Here is a 25,982-nt window from a genome sequence, read left to right on the forward strand (position 1 = left end):
TGAGACTGGTGTAACATTTATTGTACATAAAAGGAAACAGGCGAATAGTCCGATGACGATAACATACTTGTAGATAAAATCATGACGACATCCCTGAGAAAGACTGAAATGTTGAGAAAGAGTACTTCACATTGATCTGACCTTTCTCAATGGACAAAACACTGATCATACTTGTGTGCAGACAGATAAACCATAAGGTTTTCATAGAAAGTAAGAAGTAGAGTTTAAGTTAAGGTCAAAGGTCTAATGAAAAGTATTGCAATAACCCTAAAAATAAGCATCATAATTTTAATGCAAAAGTTGTAAGCATTTTTTTTTCACATTTGAATGTAATGAAATATACAAACAATAATAAGCAGAAAAAGGCTTTTCTTATAGAAAGATGTTGGTGATCTCCTCTTATAGTGTTTTTGCACATCAGAAGTGCACTAATGTATCTGTGTGACACATGGATAATGACATAAAATCCTATCAGCTGTTATATATGACTTCATTATACAACCACACCCATATAAAACAACAGTGCCATGAATCTGATTGACCCATGAAGATAATAAGGCAGCACGTCTCTCACTTACATAATACAATCATTTTCACCTTTACTCTCTAAAGCTCCAGCGTGTAACAGAATCAGAGCAGATCCCATGATGGGCAGGGATATCTGGTCCAGGTTGGCAGTACACCGGTCTCATTGGCGATCCTCCAGTAACGCTCTCTCAAAAGATAAGCCCCAGGTTTGGGCTGCCGTTGGCGAGTGAAGATTCCCTTTTTATTTCCAACCACTCGTGTGATGCCTACAAAGAAACAAAGCATGCAACTTCATATAATTGCAGGTACATTTGGTGTCCAGTCATATTTTTTTTTCAGCTTTTTTCAAGTCTTATTTTCATGGATCACAAGATGTTATAGGCCATAACAATATCATATTTTCAGTAGGAAGTGTCTTATATAGCTGAAAATCATGATTTCCTGTTGTCCAAATTATTCAGAGTCACCTCTGTTGCCAAGGTACAGTGACAGTGTTGACAGTAATGTGTGAGTGAGTGAGTGAGTTAAGTAGGTTTCTCTGTGTATGACTGCCAATCCTGTTACATACTGTCAACACTGTTACTCTCTCTTTGTGTCTCTCCCTCACACACGTGTCACTGTCACCTCTGTTACCAAGGTAGAGTGTGTTTCTATGTGTATGACTGCCAATCCTGTTACTGTCAACACTGTTACTCTACCTTGGTAACAGAGGTGACAGTAACAGTGTTGACAGTGACAGTAACACATGTGTGTGAGGGAGAAACACAAAAAGAGAGGGTGTGTTTCTATGTGTATTACTGCCAATCCTGTTACTGTCAACACTGTTACTCTACCTTGGTAACAGAGGTGACAGTGACAGTAACGCATGTGTGTGAGGGAGAGACACAAAGAGAGAGTGTGTGTTTCTATGTGTATGACTGCCAATCCTGTTACATACTGTCAACACTGTTACTCTACCTTGGAACAGAGGTGACAGTGACAGTAACAGTGTTGACAGGGACAGTAACGCATGTGTGTGAGGGAGAGACACAAAGAGAGAGTATGTGTTTCTATGTGTATTACTGCCAATCCTGTTACTGTCAACACTGTTACTCTACCTTGGTAACAGAGGTGACAGTAACAGTGTTGACAGTGACAGTAACGCATGTGTGTAAGGGAGAAACACAAAAAGAGAGGGTGTGTTTCTATGTGTATTACTGCCAATCCTGTTACTGTCAACACTGTTACTCTACCTTGGCAATTTTTCATAGATAGAAAATTTGTATTACAATTTCTGTTTTTTTAACGTTTTTGTGCCAAAAAAGTTTTCTAATGCTGCTTTGTTGCAATACAAATTATGAAAAATTATTCTTAGAATTGTACTACACTGAACACTACAGTATTTACATCAGCGTTCTCACACAATCAGTGCAAAATCTGATTTGTTCAGCACGTTTCCATGTCCTTATCCGTTCATGCTGTGTGCCGTGCCTTCATAAAAAAATGGTTAGGAAGAAAAGGAAAGAAAGAATTCATGTATTTCCTACTTTGAGCTGTCATGAAGTCAGCAAAGTTCCAGATGAGTTCTCCAATCACAAACTCTTTCCTCTTCTTGTCAAACACGTTGTGGTAGTTCTGCAGGACCGCTTTCTGATATTCCTCTGTGAACATCATGGGAGGATCCTACACGACAACAAAGATCAACATCAACCACAGCTGTCCATGCATTTAACACATTTGACAGATGCTTTCATCTATTTTTCATCAGTCATGATCTTTGTGATGCTATGAAGATTGTATGAAGAATAAATGTACAGACTTACGCTGTGTAGGCCGGGCACGGCGTCCGCTCCGTACTCGCTCTGTATTATAGGTTTCTGATATTTTCCATACCAGTTATCAAACTGAGTGTTAAGCTGAATGCTGATAACCTCTGTGTGACCGGGATCATGGTACCACGAAAAGTAGCTGTTGACACAGATGACATCCACATATGGGGCCTAGGACAGAAAATACAGTGCATTCCTTTTTAAAAAAAAACATCTTGTTTCACTTAAATATGTGGCATAATGTTGGTAAAATGGGTTATAAAAAGAGCCACTAACTAACAAAAGAGAATGATCACCTAATACAACAGCATTCATTCAAATAGGTTATTTTTAGGTTGTAAAATGGTTGCAATAATGTTAGAAAAAGATCATTGTGATCAAAATGATGTCAAATTTAATTTCTTTACCCCTTTATCTCTGGCGAAGTTGCTGTCTGTGATAAAGGTTACCGGCCGAGTGGAATCCAGAGATTTGGTATAAGACACGAGTTCCCTACAGAAAAACACACCAGATAAATTGGTTTAAGTTAAAGTTGATAAATACAGTTAAGGGTTGCATAACGATTAATCGCAACTAATCGTTTGCAAAATAGAAGTTTTTGTTTACATCATATATGTGTATTTACATATACAAAATTATTATAAACAGTACACACACACACACACACACACACACACACACACACACACACACACACACACCTATAATGTAAACAAAAACCTTTATTCTGCAACCAATTAGTTGCGATTAATCGTTATGCAGCCCTAGTTTTAGACGGTAAAACAAAACTTAGATCAGTGATATTAGATCATGTGAAGTCTGCGAGTCGTGGCATGTGTATAAATAAATTAAATAAATATAAGAGCCTGTATCTATGTTTTTCACCTCCACAAACACACACACATATTGCTTATAATATATTACTCAGTTCAAACAACTGATTCACACACACAGGTGACGCCAGAGAAATAAACAGGTAGATGGAGGATTCACATGTAGTTTGTCTCACTTGAAATAAAATCCAGCTGGTTGCATTTCAGCCGCCGGCTCATTGGCCACAGACCACATGACCACCGAGGGATGATTCTTATCTCGTCTGACCAACTCCTTCATGACCGTCAGATGATGAGCCAGAGAAGCGTTCCCAAAACTGCGTCTGGAGTAACAAACCAAATCAAAACAGCTAATCCCAGAGTCTTTGACCCGCCTTTAAAGTGGCATGTATTCATTTTCATCTGTGAAATGTATCCTTAATTTAGGTCATTGCTAGATATATATATTAACACTTGTGATGGAAGAGTCATAACACAGTGTTTGTTTACAATGATGCTTTAAGTGTCATGTGTTTGTCAAGTGTCTCACATGTCTTTAATACCGACTCCAGGACATTCATCTATAATTACGATGCCGTGACGGTCGGCCATCTGCAGGACTTCTTCAGCGTACGGGTAGTGACTGGTGCGGAACGAGTTCACCCCCATCCACTTCATCAGGTTAAAGTCCTTCACTAACAGAGGCCAGTCAAAGCCTTTACCCCGAATCTGTGACGCAAGTATTAGTCAAACAACAGCTTTAGTCTGATGAGAACTCTTTAACATTTTGGTTTAAAGGCACACTATGTAACTTTTCGCAAATTGAGGTCGCATTTTCAAAACTGGAAAGGCGAGTTGTGATGACGCTATGAAGGAGAGTGGAATGATGGGAGATTTAGTATTTTTCTTTTCCACTATTAAAGTCAATGGTGCTCCTGTTTCTTGCTTGAATGCAACCGTACATTCACACGGGGCACAGTGTTAACGCTTAACGAAGGGCTTCTCCGGTCTTGCATTAACGTAATGGGCTGGCTTTGCACTAGGTTATTCGTATAAAGTGATCTGATTGGCTAACACCTGCGTTGGCGTTTGAAAAGTTGAGAAAGGTTCAACTTCTGCCGTGAGCAACATCAGTGACGCGAGGCAGACGGATCCACAATTCACTTTGGCAATGCGTGACATCACCCATTCAAAGTAAATGAGAAGCGCTAACACTGATGGCCCGTGTGATTGTACCGTAAATATTCAGAAGAACAAAATAATAAATACAGTTTTAACACAACTTGAGGGTGACAGAATGACACAATTAAAATTTTTAGGTGAACTATCCCTTTAGTATTTTTCACACCTGTCTTCTGTACACTACAAGAGTAAATGACTGAGATTGACTATTTCTTTTTCTGATAATTATGGTCCCACATAATCTGGGTTCCCCTAGAAAATTTCAATAGGAAAAAAGACAAAGCAAAAATTGTAAAAAGTCTGTGTAGCTAATTATGTAATTCTGTAAACAATTTGCTGTCTTTATATCACCATTACTACGTATCTAACACAGTTGAAATGTTTCTTTATAAAAATCTGGACATATATATTTTAGGAAAGGGGTTCCTTGCTAAAGGTTCATCATATGTGCCATAAAAAAAGTTTGAAAACTAGGGCTGTCCAAAATAAAAGTTTGTGTTTACATAACGTGTGTGTGTGTGTGTGTGTGTGTGTGTGTGTGTACGATGTATAATTATTATTTTTATATAAAACACACCCAATCATGTATATTTAAAAAAAATATATTATATTTAAAAATAAAATATTTATATATATTTATATATATATATATATATATATATATATATATATATATATATATATATATATATATATATATATATATATATATATATATATATATATATATATATATATATATATATATATATATATATATATATATATATAAATTATATAAATAGTATTTAAATGCAAATATTTCTTAAATATATACATGAATGTGTGTGTATTATAATAAATAAATAAATAAATAAATAAATATATAAATAAAATAATCGCGATTAATCTTTTGACAACCCTATTGAAAACCCTTGATATGGAACATAGAGATGGGGTTTTAAATAACATGTCATTTTCATTGACAAAGGCAGTCTTGTATAAAAAGTCTGGTTTTGGCTGCCCTTACTGTTACTTACGTCCGCGTCTTCATGTTTGTTGACCCCGTGAAAGTAGAACGGCTTGTTGTTAATGAGAAACTGTGTGCTGGTGACTTTTACAGTTCGAATACCCACAGAAAGACTGTAAATATCCTTCTGTCCGTCCTCCGCTGTAACCTCGACCTACAGAAAAAAACGAATGTTGTTGTAAATGTAGATTTTTTTTGCGTGCGAGTTTTCTGCAGACATGAGCTGATAATGGCACAAAACTGCCAAAATCTGATTTTAAGACTGCAAACAATGCGCAGCTGTGCCGAAAGAATAACGAGTGATATGTAAACCTACAATACTGCATGCTTACTGTATAACTGTATCTTATATCATTTCGTCAACTATGTATTATACCACAACCAAGCTCTTTTATTTTAATTAACAGAATGTCTAAAACTAAATATAAACGTATTGAAAGGTACGGTATGCTGCTGGAGACTTGCCATTGGCTGTGAGGCAAGTGGGGCACACAGTGTTATCTGGGAGGAGGGCACTGCCCCCTAATGCCCCCCATGGCAACAGGCCTGGACAGACTACTGATGAGGAACTAGGGCTTGTGAAATGCCAAATCATGTGATCATTTTTATTCTATTTGTAAAATTTTAAACATAATTATGTGATACAATTTACATTTTTGCTTTTGCGTGATACTTTCATCCAAAGCTACTTGATTTAGCAAAAACCTCCATGAACATTTTTAGTGGTTTGATCGAAACAAATCTTTAAAACTGACATTTGTATTACTTCTCATTTACAGAAAATGGAAGTTACCCTGCTTTTTAAAATGTACCTCAGATAAATATATTAACATTCAGTCTTAAGACTCTTAGATGTGTTCTCCTAAGACTCTTAGATCAACATCATGCTCTTTAGAGAACTATAGAACAAAAACAAAAGGGCATTAAATATATATAATATTAAAATGTTAAAGGGAATCTCCACTTTATTTAAAAAATATGCTCATTTTCCAGCTTCCCTAGAGTTAAACATTTTTAAACAGTTTTTACCGTTTTGGAATCCATTCAGCTGATCTCCGGGTCTGGCGCTAGCACTTTTAGCATAGCTTAGCATAATCCATTGAATCTGATTAGACTATTAGCATCGCGCTAAAAACAACCAAAGAGTTTGAATATTTTTCCTATTTAAAACTTGACTCTTCTGTAGTCGTGTACTAAGACCAATAGAAAATTAAAAGTTGCGATTTTCTAGGCAGATATGGTTAGGAACTATACTCTCAAACTGGCGTAATAATCAAAGACTTTGCTGCCATAACATGGCTGCAGCAGGCGTATTGATATTACGCAACAGCCGAAAATAGTCCCCTGCTATTGAAAGTAACCATAAAAAGACCCTTATGACTGCTTTTGTGGTCCAGTGTCACAAATGAGCACAACAACTGAATCATTTCACAAACCTCCATTGAATAGAGATAAGCAGGGTTTTCATGCATCAGGTACGGCCACCAGAGATTGACATCGGTTACTTTAAGAACTCCTTTGGCTGCGTTAGCTGTGGCCACACATCGTCCATCTTTTGCTGACAGAGTCACCTTCACAGTAAACTTAAGACTGCCCAACACAGAGACATTATAACTGACCAGTCCTATAACACAAAACAGAAACGTGTGCTGGAAGGTGAGAAACGGAAAACAAAGTACAGAGGTTACATTTAAACAAACAATATGGGTTCAATATAAATAAATCTCTACTGACTGAATCTGTATTATGCTCTCAGTTAACACTTTGTTATAGTTGTATTACTCTATTTTACATTGCATGTGGCAAAGACATTAGCTCATTTTAGACCAGAAGCACGTTTTAAAGGGGACACATCATGCAAATCTGACTATTTCTATGTTTAAGTGCTATAATTTGGTCTCCAGTGCTTCTATTAACCTAGAAAATGTGATAAAGATCAACCCAATAACTTAGTTTCAGTAAACCATTCTCTGCAAGCATGTGAAAAAATTGCTGATTGTAATTGGGCTCCCCTTGTGATGTCATAAGGGGATAATAGCACCCCTTAATCTGCACTATCCAACCACAGCACTGCCATTTATTACTCAATTGCATTTTAAAAGAACACATTTTTGCTCCGACCTAAAAAAGTGGCAATTTTAACATGCTTTAATAAATTATCTATATGGCATTTTTAGCTAAAACTTCACATAGGTACTCTGGGGATACCAAAGATTTATTTGACCTCTTAAAAAAGTCTTGTGAAATGTCAGTTTTAAAACAGCACTGGTAAAAGTCTTACCAATGTTATCAGCGAATGACGTCTCCACAGTGATGTCATCGATGTACACCTGTGGTGTAGTGTAAAGCAGGACAGATCGATGTATTCCAGCGTAGTTGAAGAAATCAAAGTTAGTGTTTTGAATGAAGTAACCAGCAGGATATCTGTAAGCAAGAGATTTTACAAAAATTACAAACTGGTACAAAACAGTTTTAAGAAAAGCTCTAGCATCATTTGCTACATGGACCAGTTGGTTACTTCAGACATCACCTGGTACGGTCAGTCAAGTATTGGATGGTTCCTGGTGGTAGAGTCTCTAAAGTCAAAGTGTTGTTTACAGCGATGGTGATTCGGCACGGGTTCGAGAAAGACTGCAGGAGCGCACTGCTGATTTCGGCCTCGAATGGGAGGTGACCACCCTCGTGTTCTGTAATCTTCACCCCATTCACCCACTACGAGATAAAAACATCACAGATCAGTGTCAGTCCTGAGTGAGGGGCAACCTTCAGATCTCTCTGATGAAGCCAATACAGAAGTGATTTAAACTGCAATTCATCGACTGGCCACTAGAGGCTCCAAAAGGGAGTCAATTCCCATAGACCTCCATGTTAAAATGGCCGACTTTACAGTAGAAAATAATATGCCTGGTACAAAAAGTGTTTTTGGTCTCTATAGCTAAGTTTGCCCTTCATCACAACTGTGAGGGGGTTGAATTTTTTTTGCAACTCATCCGTTTAAATGATATTAAGCCTTAAACTTCTGTATAATTAAGGGCATGGCCACTTGGGTGATGGTTGAACTGCCACTGCTGTTACTAGAATCGAGCTAAGCGTGCATGGTTTCAGCAACCAGCCACCTTAGCTTCACCCAAGTCCCGCCTCTTTACCCATTTTTGGATATCCGCGAGTGACGCGCGGTGATGCACGGCCAAGATGGCGACAGCAGGCATCGCCTACTTTAAGCTTCAAAAACGACCTTCAGAAACCTATGGGTGACGTCACGGACACTACGTCCATCTTTTTTACAGTCTATGGTCCGTAGTTACAAGACCATTTTCAGGTCTATAAAAACCATCCGCTTTCTTTTATGTTTCACAGAAGACATTATCATTTTTAGGTGTCTTAATTGTGCACAACATTTTATAGCTTGATGCAACATCTGGCCCATATGGACATACACACGAACATAGAGATTATACAGATTTTACATACAACCACAGCGTAATAGTGTGCGCTTCCCACTCGGAGCATGATCCTTGTTCCCTGGTCCTGGATCCAGCGTTCAGGCACCCAAACTTCCCTCTCGTACCAGACCCAGCCAATGAAATCACGGATTTTGGCATCTTGTGTGATGTCGTTGTAACTGGAGGGTACAGGCATGTCGATGACAGGACCTGTCTGTATGTGTAAATAAACACAGAAACAATAACTAAACACACACAAACTTAAAGCAACACTATGTAGTTTTTTACCTTTAAATAATGTCTCTAAAATTATTTCAGTGATAGAACAACTTTTAACTGGACAAATTGTACTGTTGCTGCAACCTGAGCAGCCTCCTAGCTGCTACAAGCACACTCTGAAAGTGGCGGTGGAGGGTAGGAAACACAGCCACGCCCCTCCCCCTGCCTGCAGAAGAGTGTCTGATACCAGGCACTGTTAAGCTTTTCAACCACATGGGGGAGCTGTAAGTCATTTTTACATAGAAACTACATAGTGTTGTTTTAAGAAAAACTACATGATAGATCTGATTAGAAACAAACAAATGTGTTCTATTTCATCTATTACATTAATATCTTATCTAAAATATCTTATATAAAACTTTTCCACTGTTTAAAAATGTCCAATTTTTGTGTTTGGTATAATGTCACCTGCTAAATCTGCTTCTGGTCAGATGAAGTTAGTCTGACCATCGACAAAGCTAAACTGAGAATTGAACGCAACCAAGATTATTAAATAAACCATCTTTATTTTTAATAGCCTCTTTCACACAGTAATTCTGGTAAATTACCATGAATTTACCAGAATGAATTTACCAGTAAATACAAAAATGTACTGTTCACACATGCAGTGAGGTTTCGTCTTTTTACCAGTAAGACATCATTCACACATGAGTATCAAAATACCGGTAAACTCAGAGAGGAAGCGGAAGTTACCTGTGGCGCGTGGCCGGCGAGCTCCGTGTCGTATTTGTGAACAACGGCGGGTTATGACTTAATATCCACGGTCTGTATTTTGTTGTTTTCACATCTGTGGCAAACGGTCGCGAAGTTGCTCGTGACCAAACAAATTGCGTGAGGCGGCGTCAACCTGCGTTTGCACATTAGGCTTCACAGATGGTGTGCTAAGGACGTTGGCAATATGGCAAATAGACGGTAAGCTGTTTTAAACGACTTTGGTGAAGAAATGTGGATGTTAACTTCAGGTGTGCTCGACTTTTAGGCAGCATGTGTGTGGAAACGTCCGTAAACAGTTCGGGGGTAAACGCGTCACCTGTATAAAAAACGTTCTGATTGGCCCGATCTGTCAGCGCGGTCTGACGTCGTCCGTTCTAAATGCCGGTAATCCTAGAATTTCGTTCACACACAGCGCTTACCGGTAAATTACTGGTAATCTTACAACCTGTCTTACTGGTAAATTGGGAGCACTTATTTACCGGAAAGGTTCTGTTCACACATGACATGTTAACTGCAATTTACCAGTAAATTACCAGTAAAGACTGTATGTGTGAAAGGGACTATTATCACAGCACTTTGTGTCCTGCCTTCTGATCTGTCCTTTATCTCTGTATCTGCATTGTGGCTTAACTCACAACATTTTGAGTAATAGGCCGAGTCATTTTTCCCTGACATGAGAGAGAGTTCACGAGTTGTCATTAACATGTTATCAATAGGTTAATCAGCTAAAGCACATTTGGTATGCTGTCCAAGTTAAATAAACTTCATTTAGTGAGCTGGATCTAAAGTTGGAACTGTGGTATCTAACAATTTTGGACGTAGCCATAATTAGATCTATCATTGTGGTGTTATCGACTGGATGGAAGTCAGCAGGATCTATCATACATAATACAGTAGAAAAATTTTTTACTTTACAGACTGCACTTTTACTGTTTTGTCAACCGTCTTTCTTAAAATATGGAGTTATTAAAGGAGAAGTTCACCCAAAAATGGTCCCCATTGACTGATCATATTCATTTTTATTTTATTCCTACTATAAAGTAAATGGACCCCATGGTTTTTGGGTGGACTACTCCATTAATCATGAAATAACCTTTCATTTTGACAAAAAGATTGAGTCATCTACTCAATGAGGCAACACAAACTAGGTTGTTTCTTCACATGAGCATTACACATGGATTTACAACATCTGTGATTTGTAATTTTGAGTTAATAATATGCACTTTTAACGTACAAAGATGTACTTTTTTTTAAAGGGTGCCACCCCAGTGACAGCCTTTGTACCTTTTCTTCTGAGAGTGAACATTCAAGCTAAATGTATTTTTAGCAATATGTTTCCAGCAAACACACGTTCCTCTAATGTTAGTTTCCAGTTCTCTTTTGGAAAACGTCAAAGACAAAGCTTGCAAAACCTTTTAACACAAGCTGCAAAATTATTAATCGTGACTAATCGTTTGCAAATTAAAAGTTTTTGTTTACATCATGTATTGTGTGTGTAATGTGTATAATAATTATGTATATATATAAAAACACACACATGCATGTAAAAATTGATTTATATATTAAGTGTTTATAATTATATATAATATAAAAATGTATATACACATGCAAATATTTCTTATGTATATACTTGCATTTGTGTGTGTATTTATATACATAATTATTAGGGATGCACCGATCCGATATTTTGGATCGGTATCGGGGCCGATCCGGCCTTTTTTGCCGGATCGGATATCGGACTAACAGGACCGATCCAATTCCGATACTGCACGTTACGCATGGTTGTCACTGACAAGCGATTAAAACGACAAAGTATTTTAAAAGCACCATAAACGTTTTTATGCACTATAATCAAAGTAATCTTACACTCAATAACTTCATGTGAAGGAACAAACGCACATTTAAAGATATTAATGTTCACAGAAACACTGTAACTTACTTGCAAACTGAGTTAATCCACTGATGAGAAGCGGACGGATGAAAACGCGTCATTCAACACACGCACACACACAATAATTGTAACGTTAGGCTTTATTAAAGATCTGATTTTATAAAGTCTCAGTAAGCTGTTGGATGGATGCATGCTGAGTTAATTCACAGGTGAAGCGGACGGATGAAACGCGTCATTCAACACACGAACACTCAATAACTGTAGGCTGTTTAAAAGATCTTATTTTATAAAGTCTCAGTAAGCTGTTGGATGGATGCAATTCAGTATGTGCTGAGCACACGATGCATCTAATCTCTTTGTTTTTTAATAGTTATGAACATAACTTTCCATTGCAGAGCGAGGACTCCCCTGTGAGTGTGAGGACGCTTCTAGAGCATCAATGCTGCACCCAGGAAGCACAGTATTGCGCAGAATGCGCACGCAATATGATTTAGGCGCATCAATTCTGCACCCGAAATGTGCATAAAAGGTCCGGTTAAGTGCATAATTCCAAAAATAACCATCTGCACACTAAAGCTTTTTTACTGTGACTTTTTGCGCAATTAAGGAAAATATATTTAGCATACTTATTTGATCAAACGTGCCTATTTTATTTTCTCCTAAACACTGCCATGGTTAATAATTACTAATATATAATAACTTGTAAATCATTTTAAATTATTGTATTTTACTTTAAAATTATAATTATATATTATATAATTATATTATGCTAGATTTAGCAGAAAGCACTATACACATTTATATATAGTGTGCGTGTGTCTGTGTGTGTGTGTCTGGGTGTAATTTAAATTGCTCAAGAAAAATACAGTAGTATCGGATCGGCAGGTATCGGAATCGGCCGATACTCAGAATTCAGGTATCGGAATCGGATCGGAGATGGAAAAAGTGGTATCGGTGCATACCTAATAATTATTACACACAATACACTAGTATGTAAACAAAAACTTTTATTCTGCAAAGTTGAAATTATTAATAATATAATAAATTAATATATATTGCACACAGTTTGACGTGTTAAATTAAAAGGTTTTCTTGGTACTGGTTACAAAAACATCATTTAGATGTTGGGTTTTATTCACAGAACTTTAACACCAAAACCTATTGAATTAAAAGCCTGTGTGCTTGCGCAAGCTTGCAAAAAAGTGCAGTTTACAGGAACACAGAACCTACAAGAACCCACTGAAGTCTAAATCTAAAAAAGCATTTCACCATTGGTCTGAAACTTTTGTACTGAGTGAAAGTTTGTTGTCACCTCGGCCAGTGGACTCTTGTACCATGCCTGTTCAAAGCCACGGTTCCGGTCAGGAGAGAGGTCCGCTCTGAAGCTCCAGATCCCGCTCACATCTTTCACTTCTCTGTTTGGAGACTCGCGGGGAAACAACGCCTGACAAACACCGACCAGTAGCGCGATAATCGCGGTGCGCTTTGATCCCGATGCACTCATAGCGCACTGTGCACCTTTTAATGTTACCACTACTACACTGTAGCAGATCAGCTGTCCCGCGCTTCCTGACTGCACGTGACATTCTCCGAGCGTCACGACGCATCAGCAACAAGACACGAGGTTTAAACACAGTCAACAGTTTGTAAAGTGAGCAAACATATAAGGCGCTGGTTTGACTTAATAACAATACGTAAAATTAAAATATTAAGACGCGTGCTGTTACAGGTATAGTAAATATATAAGCGCACATGCGCAGAAGCTATGTTGACCACGAGGGGGAGACAGACGCCGTGTTATCACTGTTGTCAGTCTGATTTAAACAATAATCTATATTAATAACAACGCATTCATAAACTACATATACATTTACACACAACATTTAGACAGTGATTTGGGAAATGCACAGAAATGTACAAAAGTCAGAGTAAACAATTCTCCGCTAAACTTAAAACTACTAAAACAACTTATTTTGCCAGACCACAGTGTGAGAAATAAAAAATAAAAAATGAGGTAACATTTAGTTGGTTTTATCAAAAGCTTTTTTGAAATGTTGTTGCTTTAAATGTTTTAAATAATTTTGTTTGTTTCAGCGGTGGACATCATTATTATCAGCGCTGCAGCGCTCCTGGCGGTTATATTGTGTTACTGCAGTTTCTCTTATGCAACGATGAAGATGGGTGTTCAGTTATCAGGTAAGTTTGTTTTAGGGTTGTGTTTAATAACCTGGCTAGTCAGATAGTTTTGTTGCCATGTTAAGTCAGGTGTAGATAATCAGCAGTCCATGAAATGAACAATACATTATGCACTAAACCAGGCAGGGGTCTCAAACTCCCGCCTCTCTCTCTCTCTCTCTCTCTCTCCTCTTTCTCTCTGGCCCGCACCTGCTGTTAAAAATATAACATAACCCAAATTATTTGAATTAATTATTTATCTTCTAGCTTATTTGTTTAGCATTTCATTTAATCTTCCATTTAAGGGGCCACATTTCCATTTCTAAGGCGATCGAGAGAGGTGGCGCTCCCATATGGCGTATGCCGTTGCTACGCAACCACAAGCCGCGCTCTCCATGATGGCAAGGAAGAACGGAAAGCGCAATTTCAATCGCTCATTTGCACGTCACGTAAATCATATCATGTCACCGTGCGGTCAGTTACTCTGGTCGGAAATGAGGTCACCTTGAGCAAGGAACATTAACCTGCTTCCTGGGCGCTGTAGGAATTGCTGCCAGCTGCTCGAGGTGTGTGTGTGTCACTGGGATGGGATACATGCTGAGGTCACATTTCGACTATGCGTTCCATACTTGACAATCACGTTACTTACTTACACTTTATAGTATGTACTGTATAATGTAATACATTGGCCTAATATAGCTTGCTATGCTATAAAATTGAACACTATACAAAAGCTTACAGACACTTTCAGTTATTAATATTTTCTACACATATTACTATAAAAGTAAATTCATTAAAACTGTTGAATAGCACAAATAGAGTTGTAGGAATTATGTTGTAATATAAAAATCCTGTTTCAATTAAAGAAACTCTGTCTGACAAGAAATAAAATAGTGCAAAAACATATTCAGGAATTTGTTAGTTTAGTTAAAGGTTTTAATCATTTAGTTATGATAGGGTAAATAAAATATTTGCACCAACGGTGTAAAAATAAAATACCACCAACCATTGTGTATTAAACGTAAAGTAACCACTGTTTACATTTTTTATTTATGACAAATCTATGTTTACACCTGTTTATAAAAAACATAGAAAATGTAAATAAATTTGTGCTTAAAACAAGTAAAAAATCTTCCAATGGGGTAAGAAAAAAAACTTTTTTCTTAAAGGTGCAGTGTGTAAATTTTAGCGGCATCTAGTGGTAAGGTTTCAAATTGCAACCACCGGTTCAGTCCACGTCCCAACCCTCGCTTCTGAAATGCATAAAGAAGCTACGATACACTCTCAGAAGTAGGGGTACAAAGGTTGTCACTGGGACAGTACCCTTTCAAAAAGGTACACCTTTGTACCCAAAGAGTGCATATTAGTACTTTGAACTGCCAAAATGTACCTTTAAAAGAACATATTTGTACCTAAATGGTACATATTAGGACCTTTTTTAAAGGGTACTGCCCCAGTGACAGCTTCGTACCTTTATTTTTGACAGTGTAGCCACCACTGGACAAAAATGTCATTGTCTGAGACAACTTAGTAAAAAAGTTTGTTCGTTAAGGGCTTCTGTAGAAACATGGCGGCACAAAATGGCGGCTTCCATGTAAGGGGACTCTCTGTGTATGTAGATAAAAACGTCTCATTCTAAGGTTATAAAAACATAACGGTTCATTTTAAAAGGTCTTTATACCCCACTGATAATATAGTTTTGTATATTTGCATTTCTTTCAAGAGATCCTTCTAAATATTACACACTGCACCTTTAAACACTTAATTCAAGAAAAATTCTAGAAAAAAAGTCTTACCCCATTTGCAGATGTTTTGCCTGTTTTAAGCACAAATGTATTTAAATTGTATATTTTTTTGTCTAAAATCTAGACTTATTTTCTAAAGTAATTTTGCTCATCAAGAAAATACATCTTGATTTAAGAATTTTTTTCATATTTGTACTGAAAACAAGACATATATCCTAAGTAAGAAAGTCATTTTTTGCCGTGTAAAAATAAGCACTTGAAAGTTAAAATGGCCTTAAGACATACTATGAGATGTGAATCTCAGATAATGACCCTAAGCCGATTTGAGTTTGAGACCCATGCACTGAACAATATGATATACAGTAGATAACATAGTAATATACATTATTAATAAACATCTATAATAAAAAGAATAGTCAATAAAATGCAAGTGGTCTATACGAGGTGGTTGTCATTGTATGGACATAAACATTATTATTATAATGTCAGGTTTAGGAGTAATCGGAAAGGGAGTTTCTAACTTACAATACTTTTATGATAATTTTGGTGCTTTGGCTTTTCATTTGAATTTTTTTTATTTATTTAACTTGGATCAAAGAAAGTCAGACTTTGAATGACATATAATGGCAACATAATCTACCTTGTGTAAACACTTTATTTGAATGCCTCATTAGGCAAACCAAGAGCGCCCTCTGTTTTGCAAATTGCAAACGATTTGCAAATCTTCTCCCCTGCAACCATATGGCATTATTAAAAATATGTGACTAAGCTTAATCCTCAGGTCATTGTTTTCTTTTGGTTCGGTATTTACTTTGTGAGGGAGTTTGTGAGTGTGGAAAATTTTTTTTTTTTTTTTTTTTTTTGGTGTAACATTTAAAAGTAATTTGAATGTTCGAAATGCTTCATTATCATAATGTTCATGTTTTCTCTCCTATCACATGAACAAACCCTAATTTCACAAAAAAAAGTGCTCAGGACATTATGATAAGGTCATTGAACGATGATCAGGTCACTTACAGAAACTAACCTTTGTGCTGTTCTTTTATCTAAAAAAAAAAAAAAGTTGAGGATTTGGGCTAACAAGATATCAAAGCACTTATAGCACATAACCAGTCATTGGAAATAAAGTAGATATATTTGTTGTTTTTTTATATATGGTAAGCATTTTAAGAGAAATATATACAGTGTAGCTGCTGTCTGTTTAACACCATATCAGTTCTGCCCTGTTTTTCTACATTTTTCACTCGCATGCCAATTCTGCATGACATGTCTATGGACTTGGGTGATTCTCACGAAAACTTGGTTTTAAAAATGTCAAGCATGAAAATGTCAAAATTGCTTAAATTTACTTTTTTCCCCACCAGACATTGAAAAACAAAGTCTGGAGTAAATGGGAACATTAATTTAAAAACTTTTAGTGATCATTTAACACTTTTTGTAACATAATTTAAAAAATTAGTCCTAAAAAATCTCATTACCACAACAGTCAGAAAACATCAACACTGACATATTTTCAACATGACATGACAAACCTGAAAGAACATAATTTGGAGATTCTGCGCATGCATTTAAAATCAAAGTATTATGCTTCTATTAATTAAATTAACATTTAATAAGCATCTGTTGCGGTAATGATAATCAAAATGTTGTGTAAGCATTCTGACAAGACAATATTTCAAATTAACTGTAAAAAAATGATCTTTCCTGGTAGCCATCTTGAAGTAACTGGTCCATGTGCTTGGTCACTCAAAATCAAACTTTATTAAAATTCTGTATGTGTACTTAAACTGTTCTCAAAAAGTGTTGCGGAGGATGAGAACATCAGGCATGGACACATCATTTTCCTAATTTTTCTTCATTATTATTATTCATGAATATTCAGTAAATATTTTTTCTGTCATCTAAAGTAGTCTAGCAAAACATCCATTTATTTTATTTCTTAATATTTTTGTGTTAATTTGATTAAATTACAACATAACGCAGGTTCAAACACAGCCGGACACATTGCGGTAATGAGAATTTCAGCAGAAAATGAGATAAAATTTACAATGATAAATTCTTATGTTGAAATCACACATTGTGCAAGGTAGAACACAGTATTGTGTTAATTCTGATGCTTTTTAATGTTACTATATTACACATTTTAAAGCTAAAATCATTAGTGCCGTGGTGTTTCAATGGTTCATTTCTCAAAATATCTTCTTTTGTGTTCATCAGAAAAAAGAAATCCATACAGGTTTAGAACAACATGATGAGTAAATGATGACAGAATTTTAATTTTTAAGTAAACTATACCTTTAAACTGTTAAGCGTCGCCGTCCCGAATACCGGACACCTAAGTTTGCATTATTATTGTTGATGTAAATTTTAATCTATCACTACAAACTATATATCGTTGGAAAAGTCTAAGCCTCCAGAATAGACATTTCAACAGTGTTTTATAAAATAAATTATGTAGGGAGAGTAATTGATTCATTTATGAAGGGAGTGTGCCTCAAAAAAATTATTTTCTGCCAAATGTCACTGTCCAACCAGCATGACGACTACATTTACTTCAATGTTTGCATATTAATTCTTATCTAATCATGACAAACTGTATATTGTTTGAAAGCTCCAAGAGTGTAGATTTAACTCAATAGGGTGGGGTGACGCTTAAAAGGTTAATTAAAGCTCTTTTCTGGGCAAACACAAGGCGCCCATTAACCGACCGCACACAGTGACATGATATGATTTATGTGATGTGCAAATGAGCGATCGCGCATGCCGGTATTTCCTTGCCATCATGGAAAGCACAGCTCGTGGTTGTTTAGCAACGGCGGACGCCAAGGGTGCAGTGCCCTTTCTAGGCATAGGCAAACTAGGCGGTCACCTAGGGCGCCACCTAGTTTGCGACCTAGGTGACCGCTTAGTGCATATACATTTTGACTTAAACGAGTAAAAGATGAGTACTGCAACCAAATAAACAGACTGGACGGCAAAAGGTGGTATGTGTGCTTTGATCAAAAGTATTACAGATTACCTTATTTGAAATCATAGCTAAAGTGTGTTAAAAACTTCACTTAGCTAACGTTACGGTGTAAAATGTGGATTATATAATGTATACTATACAGATTGGCTGCCAAACCTCCCTTCAAAAAGCGTTAGTGGTAATCCATGATGGGCGTCTTCCCTCGTCTTTAGGAAACCAAAACATTAGTTATTTTCGACGAGGTATTTGTTCCAGAGTAAGGTTTAGCAACTAGTCAGACCATTTATTAAACAGAGACCGCAAGTTCCACACATAATCGCGTCACTGCACGTGCGCTCGATGAAACCGTCTATATGCCATTGAATCAAATAGTTTATATACACTGTAAAAAGTGAAACATTTAATACTACAATTGGTAACACTTAAAAAACTACCAAACCCCAAAAAATTTTACGCGATAGTTTCACGCACAAAATTCTGCACATGAAGCTTTCGCGTGAGCGCATGAAACTAAACTTTAGATTTTTATTACTCCAATGTCACCTTAGAGGCTCGGTAAAAAAATTTCGTTTATTCAACTTAAATTTTTCACCAAAAGTGAAACTAAAGTACAATTTTACCAATTGAAGTAATTTTTTAAGTTGATACAACTTTTCACAGCCTATTTTATTTAGTATTATATCCGACAAATGAATATTGAACATTAATCATGTTAAATCATTTCGGCGGAGGTTAATTTGAATTTGATCTGAGATAGTTTGAACAGGATGATTTAAAAATAAAAAGGGCAATGATTTACAAAACCACTCGTTCCACTGACGTCATGCAGGGTGATTATGAAACAGAAATTAGAGATGACGCTAAAGGAATGTTCTGAATGTTTGGTTACATAAATAGAAGTCATATTACACTGAAAAATGTAGGACTCACGTTTGCCAAGTCTGACCTAAAAAATACAATTCTGTCTTTGCCACTGCATGTAAGTTTATTTATGTGTGCATTAATGTCAGTTTCAGCCAAAATCAATCATTTTATTTCATTTAGTATTGTGTATGCGCTGAATAGGTAGGTCAGGCTTTAAATGCTTTAGTGGTGCCACCCCTCACAGTTCTCATGCAATGATGCCTGGTAAATTATTTTCTACCTCCACGCCTGGGTATCATGCCACAAAGTACTTCCTATACAGTACCTGTAAGACAAGCTCTGGAATTTGATATCATGTGCTTTTCTTTTTTATATTCAAACAGGCTTTGTCAGGTGACTTTATGACAAAAAATATGCGTCAAAAAATAAAGTTGTCTTAACAAAACTAAACACCCGGGACAACACCTTAATCACGTAAAAAATACTTCATAGCTTTGTTGTTTAAACAAAGTTTTAATGTCTATCCATATTTATTTTTCACTCTTTTTTAAGATACAATAAGAAAATACAGGAAATATGTACACAAAATTAAAACTCAATTTTGAACTAAATGTCTACTTCAAGCATCAGTCAGTATTTAGTGTGACCTCTCTTGGCACGAAACACATCTTGAGCTTTTTTGAGGAGACTGAAGTTCTGAAGTTATTTGATTAGAATTTAATTTTATTAAGGTTTAAGAGATCCTGCAGCTGCCTGCTATTGCTCAAGTGGAAGTAGGAAGCACTTCAGCTTATACTTTTATCAGTTTTTAATAGTACTGTACATCCAAATTTCCTGTATTTTATGGTTGTATTCTAATAAAGCGACTGATAAATAATTATATATGATCACTATAACATTACCGAAACAACACATGGTAGCATGGTGGCCTAAGATTTAACTCATTAGCTCATTAATGGAGACTGAATCAGGTGTGTGTGTGATCAGTTTTAAAATAAATATATAACAATGTTGGGAAATAAAAATGGTTTATAAAATGTTTTAAAAATGTTTTAAAAGATAACATTGTTGGATTATTTATACAGTTTCAAATGGATCTCTGCACTGTAAAAAAATACACAGGATTTTTGTCAAATCAACATTTATTTTTATGTTACTTTTACTTAAAAAATAAATCAAACAATTTAAACTGCTGCATTTTTTTGCAGTGTTAACACTGCTGTGATTTATATTCATTCTACCCTCTTCAATGGTATAACATAAACAATTTGATCTGTTCTTTCTTGGCAATGTTACGGTTTTGTACTGTAATATAAAAGCTAAATATGCCATTATTATTGTCTGATAAAATTAAAAATGCCATCACGAACACTTTCAAAGCGCAGCAGCTACCTACCGCAATGTTCAGTTTACCTGTACCAAGATGATGGTTCAAAGTCCATTTTTTAATGTTTATATCTAGATTCACCCCTAGAGGGAGCGCAGAATCACATTTACGTTCATATACTCTGACTATGACTTTAAATATGATGCAAAAATGCATTCTACTAATAATAACTTTTTTTAAGTTGCATTTTTTTAATGCATTTAAATTTAAATTTGAAATAAACGAAAAATTAGGGCATATTACATTAAGTTGCATCAAAGGTTTCACTGTAAAAAAAATCCGTAGAAATTACAATGGTATTGCAGCTGGGTTGCCAGTAAATTACCGTAGATTTAAATTTATGTTATTTCCTGGCAAGAGTTTGTTCAAAGTTGAATAAATTTTAAATATTAACAAATCTTTATCTTTAAAGAATAAAACTATACAATAACAGCCTCATGCAAAGCATTCTGGGAACCACAAATCATCATCAAACTTTTTCTGTTTTTTGCTTCAGATTTTGTTTTCCAGAATGTTTTGCTTGATGCTGTTTTTCTAGTTTTATTCTGTAAAGACAAAGACTTGTAAATGTTTAATGTTTATTTAACTTAAAAAAACATACATTTAAATCTACGGTAAGTTACCGGCAACCCAGCTGCAAATTTCTACTGATTTTTTTACAGTGTTCTTTTATTCCCTGTTTATGTACACTGTAAAATATTTCTGTAGAAATTACAGTATTATTGGGTATTACTGGCAACTAGCTGCCAGTAACTTACTGTAGATTTTACATTTATGTTATTTACTGGCAACAATTTGTTCAAAGTTAAATGAACATTACAAATTTTACGTCTTTATCGTCTACAGTAAGTTACTGGCAACCAGCTGCAAAATTACAGCTAATTTTTTACAATGTACTGTTATCACAAACGTGACCAATGATCTCATCAATTTAAAGTTCATATGTTTCTGTATAACTCAGTCATGGTTTAAACACAGGGAAGACACATTCTAATAAAAAATGTTACCTTGTAATGCACCGTAAGTCGCTTTGGATAAAACCATCTGCCAAATGGATGAATAAATATGAGTTTTCACTCAGTTTTTCATTAATGGGTAAAATAGCAATTCAATTAACTTCCAAACACTTTTTACCTTTTTTGTCTGCATAGTCCATGATAATATGGCTTATAAGAAGGTTTTAGTGTACTCTATTAATGGATGTTACATAATAATTATGATTACAGTAAGTGTGCACACTGTGCCCCTTTAAAAAAAAATGAGTGCATGATGACCTTGGTTTGCTTGTAATATATATTATATTTTCTGCTTTGTAAGTCACTTTGAGTAATTATCTGTCATCTGTCAAATGCATGAAGTCTTTCATAATTTATATGAATATAACTGATATGTCACAGTATCTTCCCTTTATTCTTGCAGGGCCTGTCAGTCAAGCATTTGAGTTTATTCTCATGAATAGACGTTTTGCTTTTCTTTACTTTGACAGCTGACATTATGACAATAAAATTCCATCAAATCTTTTAGGACTCTAACAAATATTTGAATTGAAATCGATAGGCTACAGCCATAATTTAAATCAACAACTAAACACGTCTCACGATCTCACAATGAAGGATTAAACAACTTGAAAACATATTTTACTTCATACAAACCAGATTGACTTTTTCTTATTTGTCCAAAAGCGCTTATGAGGTTTTAACTCTAGTTTTATTAGTCACCATTATGATAAATAGTGATTCCTGTAGTTGTGTTTTAATCATAGTTTAAGTAAAACATGCATTTGCATTTAAACATGTCTGTGGCAGACACCTACAGCAACTTAAAGTGCAGTTGGCTACTACAGGAACACTTATAATACATGCAATAAAAAATAATAAGAATGCAATGTATCACAACAAGTACAACCTTTTTGTTATAATTTCATAAGCATATGAATGAGATGAAATAGAGAGTTGACAGAAGTCTCATCAGTAACAGAAAGTTGCAAGATTTTCCCAGCACATTGCTCAGTATTTCACTGTTACTGTTGGGTATTTTTAATAATGTAAGCAGTGCCAAATCAAACAAACATCAACACAGAATATGACATCCTTTGATTTATTACATGTAGTGTACAGTTCAGTGAATACCTCCTTTATGAGTCTCATAAACATCAGTAATATAAGCACTACTACGTCTCCGTCATACATCTAGATATTCTTGTTAGACTTTATTTATTACTGTTACAACAATATTTTCCCTCCGGCTGCCAATCCAGAAGTGTTAAAGTTAATTGAGTCAGCTGTCATTCACTCATTGATGTAAATACCTCATAGTGTATGAGATCTATATGTGGCAACACTGAAGTAAGTGTCTATGCATTGCTCTTGTAGACATACTTAACACATAAACAAGGTGGACTATTTCTTTTGTCAGGTTTATTTATACAAGACACTTTATAAAGCTAATTTAAAGCGTTTTACATACAGTAGAAAGACTAAAAAAACATAGAGAGATACAGTACAATTTAAAGATCTTTAAAGTGGAATTATTTAGGGGAAGTCACAATAAAAGCTTAAGATACATAAGAAGTTAAAGTAACAATGAAAAAGAATTGATTTGAAATCAATTGTATATGTAAAATGAAAGAACTGAAATCAAAGTGTAGTCATTTATAAAGCAGTAAATTTCTCAGTCTGTAAAAGCAAAGTTAAGCAGATCTGTTTTGACTCTGACATTGAAAACTGACACGTTTATTATGTTAATGAAGAATAAAGTGCTAATGTCAGAGAGAATCAATAGATGTAAAGTCTGAAGAAAACATCAAATCCATTAATATGCATTTATATACAAAAAAGCAACATGATCTTACGGAAAGTCGTGAATTAGATTTATTTATTCGTGTCCATGGCACGAAATTCAGCTTTTTTGTGCCTTGAGCACGAATGTCTTTGTCGTGTCAAGTTAGGATGTACTTTTATGTATTGGTTTCTCTCTTTTTTTATCATTGTCGCTTGGGTTTAGATTTGGGGTTTGGGTTAGAATGTACTTTTATGTATTGGTTTCTACATGTATGTTTTGTACATGTATGGTATGTTTTTCTTCAGCTTTTAAAACTATTCTCACCTGAAGTTGGGGTTTGGGTTAGGATGTCTAAAAATTTAACAGAAAGTGATTCTAACCCCAAGCGACAATGGTAAGAAAATAGGGAAAAAACTATGAGAAAACAATACATAAAACGAAACCAAAAAAAAGTTGTGTAACTGAGACGAAAAACTATTTATAGAAATTTGTGCGAGTAACACGAAAAAGACCTAATTTTGTGCCATGAACACAATAGATTAATCAATTTTTTGTGACTATAACACGACTTTCTGTGAGATCAGTCTGACAAAAAGCCAAAAGAATATGAAGTTAAACATATTGTGCATCATACAAATAAAAGTTGCGTATCTCCCTGTATTTAGAGTTAGCATGAAATGACATTCATAGTCTGATACAGTGTGATTTCTGTCAGTGTTCAGTGCATTTCAAAAAAGACACAAAACATTTTCCGTAAAACAAAATAATTGTGCGTAAGATGTTAGCGTATTGTGTAAAATTGTTACATATGTCCAGTATTTTTAAAATGACCTAAGACAGTTTAACATCAATCTACAAAGAGTATTAAGTGTATTTTTTTTATAAAGTGAATATAAGGAATATTTGCTTGTGGTGTTGTGACTGTTTAGTGTTTAGTAACATCACTTTTTCTTTATGGAAAAATAAGAATCAAAATCCTATTTTAACAGCATGAGAATTCATACCTATTTTACAAGTTATGATTTTTCACAAAGTATTAAAAACAATAATTAACCCTAACCCTAATGTCAGAGAGGCAAAAGCAAATAGTACAAAATATGTACAAATGTGGTCACGCAAATTAATATTAATTTTCCACCTTCCAAAATTCCAAAATTGAATTTTTTCTTAAGATAGCGTTGGTTTTAAAAAGACCTGTCAGTGAGAAAATTGTGACAGAATATTTATTTGGATAATTTGATGTGCTGTAATTTTGTAGTTTGTAGGTTTGGTTTCTCTCTGTTGTCTGTTGATTCGATGAGAACTCATTGTGTTCGGGTTGCTTTAGTTTAGATGAGACAGACTGAACGCTGTAATGATGGAGGTAAAGAGAAGCAGAGCGCTGGCCAGGACCACCTGACCGCTCGACCGATACACTAAACGTCCATTACGAGGCTGTACAGGTCGAAATACTCCCACCATCGGATTGCCGTCAGAAAACTTCAGCTGGGAAGGAAAGGCCCGAAGCTGTTTGGAAAAATTTGTTATGATCATGATCAATGTAACTTTCAGGTCAATCTGGTTTATTTTTTCACTTAAAGGATAATTTCGGTATTTAACACTTTGAGTCTCATTTCTGGTTTGTTTTGGATGAACTACAGTGATGGACACAGAAATGTTGACAATGGGTCGTGTCTTGAGTTTTTGACTCGTTTAGAAGCGTCTCTTGACTGCTTTAGAATGGAGGTCAGTGGCCATGCACAGGCATGTCATTAAAACAACACTTAACGTTCATTTTCAAAACTGTACTACTCACCGAGTGGTTCGTAGTGTTCGTTGATGATTAAAAACAAGTTGTGTAGCGAAATACAGTTTCTGTCGTGTTTTATTTGGCATTTTGTAAAATTCCATTGACTTCTCTGGAAGACTATTGCTCGCTGATATATCACTCCGCTGCCGGGAAACAGAAAAGGGTCTGTTTGTTTTTACATGTGGTTGTAGTTTTTTCGCTCGGTTTCTCTCAGAAGAAATTTTTCCCATATTTGTAGGGCTGGACCAGAATATTCGAATATTTGTTCCGTGGGTTGACATTCGATTTTCAGTTTTGAGATTCGAATATATATATAAATATTTTACAGCGTTAATGCAGAGCTTTTGCCAAGCAGGAAGTGCTCTTCACGCTCCCGCTCTATAGGTGGCGCAGAGAGACCAACATCCATAGCCAACAGCCACCAAACGTCACCAGTGTGGAAGAGATCGCCTTGAACGTAAAGCGCGCTTCCTGCTTTGGCATTTACGCTAATAGTGTTGTAAATAACGTTCAGTTTATTGCAAAAACTGATTGATTTGCTTCACAAGATGTCAATATGTCACACGGAGTTATGGGGGATTACTGTTGTATTGGATATATATGCTTT

The 25,982-nt window shown here is 35.5% G+C and overlaps 2 protein-coding genes and 1 long non-coding RNA gene across 3 annotated transcripts in view; 1 reads left to right on the top strand and 2 right to left on the bottom strand.

Moving 5' to 3' along the window:
• gusb (glucuronidase, beta) lies at window positions 1-13,253 on the bottom strand. The gene is made up of 12 exons (XM_055198202.2): window positions 12,979-13,253; window positions 8,811-8,996; window positions 7,870-8,051; window positions 7,621-7,763; window positions 6,776-6,963; window positions 5,350-5,493; window positions 3,699-3,877; window positions 3,346-3,492; window positions 2,744-2,828; window positions 2,331-2,507; window positions 2,055-2,190; window positions 1-794 (listed from the first exon to the last, which is right to left on the bottom strand). The coding sequence occupies exons 1-12, from the start codon at window positions 13,168-13,170 to the stop codon at window positions 631-633; spliced, it is 1,923 nt and encodes a 640-aa protein (XP_055054177.2). The 5' UTR covers window positions 13,171-13,253; the 3' UTR covers window positions 1-630.
• On the top strand, window positions 13,186-25,050 carry LOC129439532 (uncharacterized). The gene is made up of 3 exons (XR_008642830.2): window positions 13,186-13,317; window positions 13,761-13,862; window positions 24,914-25,050. It is a non-coding gene; the product is annotated as an uncharacterized lncRNA (long non-coding RNA).
• LOC129439530 (carbonic anhydrase 4-like) overlaps window positions 23,572-25,982 on the bottom strand; it is a 5,859-nt gene continuing 3,448 nt past the window's right edge. Inside the window, exon 8 of the mRNA XM_055198208.2 lies at window positions 23,572-25,092. Coding sequence (XP_055054183.2) covers window positions 24,910-25,092 — 183 coding nt within the window. The 3' untranslated portion in view covers window positions 23,572-24,909. The remainder of the gene's footprint in view (window positions 25,093-25,982) is intronic.

Source organism: Misgurnus anguillicaudatus, chromosome 22 (assembly GCF_027580225.2).
Source record: "Misgurnus anguillicaudatus chromosome 22, ASM2758022v2, whole genome shotgun sequence".
Taxonomy (NCBI): Eukaryota; Metazoa; Chordata; class Actinopteri; order Cypriniformes; family Cobitidae; genus Misgurnus; species Misgurnus anguillicaudatus.

Excerpts from the sequence above, each read along its gene's own strand:
- gusb (XM_055198202.2), bottom strand. The coding sequence starts at position 13,170 with ATGAGTGCATCGGGATCAAAGCGCACCGCGATTATCGCGCTACTGGTC. Across the intron at positions 5,494-6,775 it reads CTTATCTCTATTCAATGGAG|GTCGAGGTTACAGCGGAGGA; the intron begins GTTTGTGAAATG and ends TTTTTTCTGTAG. Across the intron at positions 2,508-2,743 it reads ACTTCGCCAGAGATAAAGGG|GCCCCATATGTGGATGTCAT; the intron begins GTAAAGAAATTA and ends TTTCTGTCCTAG.